At 29.7% G+C, this 8,068-nt stretch overlaps 1 protein-coding gene across 1 annotated transcript; it reads left to right on the forward strand.

The window, feature by feature from the left end:
- Positions 1 to 276: 276 nt before the first annotated feature.
- LOC114383144 (protein DMR6-LIKE OXYGENASE 1-like) lies at positions 277 to 7,163 on the forward strand. Its single transcript, XM_028342744.1, has 4 exons — positions 277 to 530; positions 3,558 to 3,793; positions 5,003 to 5,330; positions 6,652 to 7,163. The coding sequence occupies exons 1-4, from the start codon at positions 315 to 317 to the stop codon at positions 6,892 to 6,894; spliced, it is 1,023 nt and encodes a 340-aa protein (XP_028198545.1). The 5' UTR covers positions 277 to 314; the 3' UTR covers positions 6,895 to 7,163.
- The last annotated feature ends 905 nt before the right edge of the window (positions 7,164 to 8,068 follow it).

Below are 8,068 nucleotides of genomic sequence, written 5' to 3' on the forward strand. Positions count from 1 at the left end.
TTATGAGAGCCACTTGGCATACCGCATAGTACATGTGCCAGGTTGAGCTCCTTTTAATTAATAAAACTTATTTTTCCTATCAAAAACAAAATGTAAAGTCTCAGTCTTTGAATTCATTATGAGTTCCCAATAATACCTAGAAAAATTTATTTGGTAGACCATGCCACTTATGAATTAATCTACTCCACATATAATACTATAGTTTGAATTGGTAGTATCTATATAAATCCCCGCATACCACGAAATAATTGATATGTTTTACCCAACTTGCTCCATTCTATCACGCCCAAACCTATAAAGAGAAGAAATTAAAGATGTTTAGCATTAAGGAATTAGTTGAATCGAATTGTCTGAAGTCTGTTCCCTCCAACTACATTTGCCTTAAAAACCCCGAAGATTCCATATTGTATTATGAAGCTGATAATATTCCAACCATTGATTTTTCCCAACTCACCTCTTCAAATCTCAATGAACGCTCCAAGGGAATCCAACAACTAGGCAATGCTTGTCGCGATTGGGGTTTCTTCAAGGTATAAATATTTCTTTTTTTGTTGTGTTGTCTTCATGGTATAAATATAATAACCTCAAACTTTATATTATGCATGTGTTTACATGCTTTCGTTAACTTCTCCAAGTGCATATTGAGTTTACTTCCGCATGCAATATTCATGCGTAACTCTTGAACTACTTTATTTAGCTAATAAGTCACGGTGTGTCGGAGGCACTAATAAGGTATAAGATGCTTATTTACATTTTTCTGGAACATATATATTGTTATATTTTTTTATTCCAAAATTTTCAATCGGGATTGCAAAAATTTGTCCCGGAGCACCGAATCTAGAACAAATAACACTTTCAAATTAGGTTACAAATTTTAAAAAATTGTTCCGGATCCTCTAATTCGGATCAGACTACCCTTAAAAACAGAAACTGCAAAACGATCTATATGTTTAAACACAAGCATTCAAATAAATTCAAAAATTATAACTATAATTTAGTTTGATTTTCAATATTTTGTGCAATTTTTTTGTTTTTACTTTAAATTGGTTTAAACCCTCAGTATTATTGATGCATTGGATGCAATTTGTTGCGGTGATGAGGATAATTGATTGGATAAGATTTAAATTGGAATTGATACGTGGTGCGGTGATAAGATTTGATGATGAGTTAATTGCATTGAATTTGAATTGGGGGATTGGTGGCGTCTCTTTGTGTGGTAACACTAAGGCATGACAATTAAATTTGTACTTGTGGTATTTGTATGAATTCATCTCCATTCTAATGAGAAGTATTCGAGTTCATCGTTACAAGTTCAAATTTAAGAATTATCCGACATTTTTTAATTGAATCAGGATGAGAATGTCATTACCATCTTCTATTTACCTATCTTATATTTACTTAATCCTCATTCCATTATTTATTATTCTTAATTTTATTTTAGAATTTTTATATAATTTAATATTTATTTATAGATGATTTTTATAGACAAATGTGTTATAATAAATTTTTGATATATAAGTAGTTAAAAATAAATGTGTAATAATTAATTTATTTTTTTTAAAATCAGATATTTAATATAATTTTTAAAAAAAAAAACTTTTTATAAATATGAACTAGAAACGAAATATCCGGTATTCAACGCATATTGGATGAAATAATACATTTTAACTGGAAAAGGTACAAAAAGATATTGAGGAGTCAAAATCAGAAATTAAGAAGATAATACCCATCACTCCTTTGCCGTGTCTAGCAACACCAAATGTGGGGGTGAGGGTGCACGAGAAAGATCAGTAGACCACGTCTTGTACATTAGTCCAGATCCATTGTTTGCTTGTATCTGTGCTATGAGAACTACTTGGAATAACATTAGCATGTGCCAAGTTATTATTTATTTATTTGCTAAAGTATACTTAAGTCTTTTATTTTATTTTTAAAATATATATAGTCATTTAACTTTTAAAAAAGTTATTTTTTTTTATCTTTTATCCTTTAAATTTGAATCAATTGTTCTTTTTAAAATTGTTTTCCTTGTTGACTTGAGGATAAATTTGTCTCATTAGATTTCACTACATGAAAATTACATAAAACACAGTTTGTTATAGACAACAAAGAATCATAAAATGATGAAAATCATGTGAAAAGTAAATTTAACAAGTCAAAAATTAAAAAATCTAATATCATTTTTTGTTGTTGGTGATACTCTCATGTTCATTGTGTCTATGAATATTTTTTTTGTTCAAACATAGTTGAATAACATAATTTCATTTAAGGAAATATAATCGAACAAATTTTAGGTCTTAAATATATAAAAAAAATAGTTCAAAATCATGTGCAAAAATAAAAAAAATAATTACTATTTCGAAAGAGTTACATTGATTTAAATTTAAAAGATAAAAAATAAAAATAAATTTTAAAGTTAAGATAAAAAGAACTATAATTTAGCCTTATTAATAAAAGTTCTTCTACCTATCAAAAACAAAATGTAAAGTCTTAGTCTTTGAAATCCTTACGTCCAAATATACATGTGTTTTTTACAAGAATATCTAGAAAATGTTATTTCGTATAACGATTTCTAGATGTTATTTCTACGCGTAGACTAGGCCACTTCCGAATTAATCTACATCCACATATAATACTATAGTTTGGTTTCTTTAGCTAAAGCTTTGAATCGTAGTATCTATATAAAGCCCCGCGTACCACACATATTTCACCCAACTTGCTCCATTCTATCACCCAAACCCAGAAAGAGAAGAAATTAATTAAAGATGCTTAGTGTTAAGGAATTAGTTGAATCGAATTGTCTGAGGTCTGTACCCTCTAACTACATTTGCCTTAAAAATCCCGAAGATTCCATATTGTATGTAACAGAGAACATTCCAACCATTGATTTTTCCCAATTCACCTCTTCCAATCCCAATTAACGCTCCGAGGCAATCCAACAACTAGGCGATGCTTGCCGCCATTGGAGTTTCATATATATATATATATATATATATATATATATATATATATATATTTGAGTTATATACAGCTTGAGAGAAAAAAAAGAAGATAAATGTTGATTTGATTGATGATAAAATGTGATAAAAAGAAAAAGATAGGGAGAAAAAAGAATTATTAATTAAGTATTAAATTTTTTTTTTATCAAAATATAATTATTTCTAATACTTTTTATCTTTTTATTTCTATTACATTATAAATTTTATCATATTTTTTTTCTTTCTTTACTCTACTTCATATTATGCATTTTTTTTTATAAAGTCTTGATATTTAGACATTCTTAAAATTTCATCACTCAATAAATCTTTATTTTTTTCTATCTTACTTTTCTTATCACATCATAATACCTATTATATATACATTTTTTCTCTTTTCTATATCTTTAATTATCTCTCTACTGTAATAGCATTTGGGTGCTCATTAATCTTTTTCTTTTTTTATATGCTTATTATGTTAAATACTACTGTACATGCATATATTGGAGTTTCCTTCAGCATGCCATGCATGCATGTAACTTTTGTTGTCTCGTTAACTTTAATTTGGACTGCTTTATACAGCTAATTAATCACGGTGTGTCGGAGACACTAATGGATAAGATGCTTAGGGCAAGCCAGAGGTTTTTTGACCTGAGTGAGGAAGAAAAAAGGGAGTACGCAGGAGGGAAGGTACTTGATCCAATAAGATATGGGACAAGCTTCAATCTCATGGTGGACAAGGCGCTTTTCTGGAGAGATTATCTCAAATGTCATGTTCACCCTCACTTTAATGTTCCTTCCAAACCCCATGGTTTTAGGTACCATATATTCTCATTTATTCTTTTATTTTGTGCTTTCTCCTATTAATTATTCTTTTTCAAACCTTTCAGCCGTGACTGGTGGGTCCAAACTAAATGTTGATGTGTGTGTGAGGTTTCTTTTGTTTTGGCACCAAAGAACCATGCATGGTACTTCTTTAAGTCTATAATATATATTTATCTAGCTTTACTATATACACTTGTCTATATGTATCTATATGGATTTGGTTTTTTTGTTGTACTTTTCTAAGCTGTCACTATGTTGTTTATTTAAAATGACGTCGCATAACAATTATATTAATATTTAATTGTGATTTTATTTTAAAAATTATGAAAATAATATTGTTTCAAAGGAGTAGTATAGAGACAGCTTAAAAAGGAAAAGGAAAAAAGTCAAGTCGTATTTATATAACTTAATAAGAAGTTTGCCTTGCTACAAAATTAATGGGCCATTCCAATCTTCCGTTATAGATTTCATTGTCATGTCACACTATTTCCAATTATATGCTACATATTTCTAATCTCAAGTTTGGAAAAGAAGAAAAAAAAGGAAAAAGAAAAAAATACTTTCATCTCCCTATAAGAAAGTTTTGAATCGGTCGAGACAATTTCGCGTGTGATTGGATGAATATTTGCAAACTGATTTGAATTATATTTGTTTCTTCCTGAAAGTAAATTAGCTATAAAAGTATATAAAATAAAATACATATTATAAATTTAAATAATGAGTATATATAGTTAGAAAAAAGAAAAAAATATAAAGAGTTTATTTCATTCTTTAAAAAATTATATTTATAATATTTTATATACCTAAATAAAATAGAAACAATATATGAGTGTATATGAAGAATAGATCTGCAGGTTTTTAGTAAGTTCTATAATTTTACTTTAATTTATAAGAAAATTAATAAACGGCAAAGCAAACCAACTAAACTGTCAGGTGAGTAACATCGATATGATAAATCAGTTAAAACAAATTGAGAAAGAAAGGAAGGACATGCCTCCAAAATCTGAAAGTAAGTTCTATAATATAATTTAATTAGTGTAATTAATATGACCCAATAATGTTGTTATTTTATCAAATATTGCATCATTATTCTACTTTGTGCCTGCCCAGAGTTTACCATACATGATAACCAGTACCAAACCATTAGCAAAAAATAGGTTTATTGCTTATTCATTAATGTTTTCCTCGTTCAATGTTTGCAGCGAAACTGTGGATGAATACATCACAAAGAGCAGGGAAGTGGTTGGAGAGTTGCTAAAAGGAATATCTCTAAGCTTAGGGCTTGAAGAAAACTACATACATAAAAGGCTGAATGTAGAGTTGGGCTCCCAGTTTCTTATTCTCAACTTTTACCCACCTTGTCCTAAGCCTGAACTTGTAATGGGCCTGCCTGCACACACAGACCATGGGCTTCTGACCCTCTTGATGGAAAATGAGCTTGGAGGGCTTCAAATTCAACATAAGGGCAGGTGGATTCCTGTCCATGCCTTACCCAACTCCTTCCTTATCAACACTGGGGATCACTTGGAGGTAAAACAACAACAACCACTTTTGGGTGCAATTTACTACCATTCTATCCACTTGCATCTGTGTCCACTATCAAACTATTTTTACTCTATGAATGTGTCCTAGCAAATAGAAATGATTATTAGCAAGCCATGAAACTCTGAATTCATCCTTCATAAATTTATTGGATTTAACTCTTTTAAAGTGAGAAATCAAAACTACACAATATAATTACAACCTATAAAAAACTTAATTCAACATGTACATCACAGATATTGAGATACAACTGATGCCCAGAATATAATACACGGGGACCCCATAGATATTAAGATACAGCTAATGTCCATAATATAATACATGGAGACACCACTTAGGAAAATAAATTTATTGATATCCGGAAAGTATGAGATTGTGATATGTTGTTCCACAAAAGTGTTGGTGTTTCCTATATTACAACCATTTATTTCAAAAATCAATAATTAATTATACTTTACACATATTTTATTATTGTTGATGTTTTAATCAAATGATATGATTATATTTTATATATTTGTTTTACCAACATGTCATCGATCTAAATGAAATTAAGATTAGATCTCTTAAATAAAGTTATGAGTTCACGGATATTGAGATACAACTAATGTTCAGAATATAATACACAGAGACACCACTTAGGAAAATAACTTCATTGACGTCCAGAAAGTATGACATGGGGATATGTTATTCCACAAAAGTGTTGATGTTTCCTATATTACAATCATTTGTTTAAAAAATTAATAATTAGTTCTACATACACACATATTTTATTATTGTTGTTGATATTTTAATCAAATGATATGATTATATTTTATATATTATTTCACCAACATGTCATCGCTCTGAATGAAATTAAGATTAGATCCCTTAAATAAAGTTGAGTCCAAGTGAAATAAAAATTAGAAATTCTATTAAAAATTGTCCCTCAAGTTTAACATATATTAGTGATCAACAAAGTTAATAAATACTTAAAAGTTTGAATTAATAGTAAACAAAAAAGGTATACTTGTGTAAAATCCAAATTTAAAAGTAGAGCATACTAATAAATAAATCACAAACTAATCTCTCTCCATATAGATTAATTAGTACTAATTAGTCTTTAAATATAAAGCAAATAAATTCGTTAAAAGAAAAACAAACTTGAAAATTAATTGAAATACATATATCTTGTGTGATAAAATTATTGTTTTATTAAAAATACATGTTGCTGCCAAATTTCTTGTAGACAGATTGGAAGATTCACTCTGTTATTATGGTACAAACTTGAGAAAACGAACTAAAACGCCATTTTTAAATTTGTTGTGTTCAGATACTGACCAATGGGAAATACAAGAGTGTTCTTCATCGTGCAGTAGTGAATACGAAAGCCACAAGAATTTCTGTTGCTACAGCACACGGGGCCCCCCTTGACACCAGTGTGGGCCCTGCACCGGAGCTTGTTGGAGATGAAAATCCTGCTGCATACCGTGCCATCAAATACAGAGATTACATACACTTTCAGCAAAGCAATGAACTGGACAGAAGGTCCTGCTTGGATCATATTCGGATTTGAAAATCAAAACTCCTTAGGTAGTACCATCCATGCATTTCTTGTAATATCTCAATTATGCTTGTGTTTCAATATTTAATTTTAATTTTAAAGTTGATGTGCTTGGAATGTAATTGAGACACGTATAGTCGAAAATGCATTCACAAATGTCTAGCTCTCTAGTCGATATAATTGTCCTTTGTTTCACTGTGTAATATCTAGTTCTGTAGTTTAAGCATAAGAACAAAGTTGGACCAGCATTGTATTTGCAATTTGGGAATGGTAATTTATAATAATCAAATCGAAATTAATGAGTTAAAATAAATGTTATTTGTAATTAATTAAACTTCACATTTTAATAATAGGAACAACAACACTAACTTAATCTAGATGAAAATGCTATTCTTATCTTTTGTCTTTCGATGCACAAAAAGTTTAGAATGAGGGAGCTTTTGTTGGGTCAATTAGTGTAAAATCACATGGGAAAATGGAATCACATTGGAAAAGTCCATTGTTAGAAAGGTTGGTGATGCAGTGCAGGGTTTACCAATAGAGTTGACCCAAAAAGACTATTTTTGACGAATGAGTACCTTTTTTCGAATGGAACTACCTTCTAAGCGATATAACATTCCTTCAGGCCATGCACCAGTTGATATATTAGCCTAATTCCATCATTTAAAGGGTCAAAACAGCAATTTTATCTTTTATCTTATTTTTAGGGAATAGTTTTGCTATTTTCTTTATGTAAGGGTCTTTTTGACATTTTATTGTTTCTTGCTTTAGGGTTTCTGAATCATTAGTGTTTTTCTGTTTATATGTACATAAGCCTCCTTATGACACATACTTTTGATGAATAAAATTGGAGGTCTTTTCAATTCTCAACATTTGATAATTTTAGGAATCAACAAGACATTGAACCCTCGTTTCCCTTTTCATCACATTTTGCTTCATCAGTTAGAAAGGAGGGAGCCACTCTATTTTGGATGGATACTTAGATCGGATAGGAAACAACGAAAAATACTTATAGAAGATTATATCACATCTCAATAGACAAGGAAACTTTAGTGAAAAATATGACATCATGGAAGGATGAAAAAGGGGAGAGGAAGTTAAGATGGAGAAGAGACCTATTTGAATGACAAAGGCCATTGGCTAACAACTTGCTTAGTCTCATTAACACCATAGCATTAATCTAAGA

Source organism: Glycine soja, chromosome 14, assembly GCF_004193775.1.
Source record: "Glycine soja cultivar W05 chromosome 14, ASM419377v2, whole genome shotgun sequence".
Taxonomy (NCBI): Eukaryota; Viridiplantae; Streptophyta; class Magnoliopsida; order Fabales; family Fabaceae; genus Glycine; species Glycine soja.

Excerpts from the sequence above, each read along its gene's own strand:
- LOC114383144 (XM_028342744.1), top strand. The coding sequence starts at position 315 with ATGTTTAGCATTAAGGAATTAGTTGAATCGAATTGTCTGAAGTCTGTT. Across the intron at positions 531-3,557 it reads GCGATTGGGGTTTCTTCAAG|CTAATTAATCACGGTGTGTC; the intron begins GTATAAATATTT and ends TGCTTTATACAG. Across the intron at positions 3,794-5,002 it reads TCCAAACCCCATGGTTTTAG|CGAAACTGTGGATGAATACA; the intron begins GTACCATATATT and ends CAATGTTTGCAG.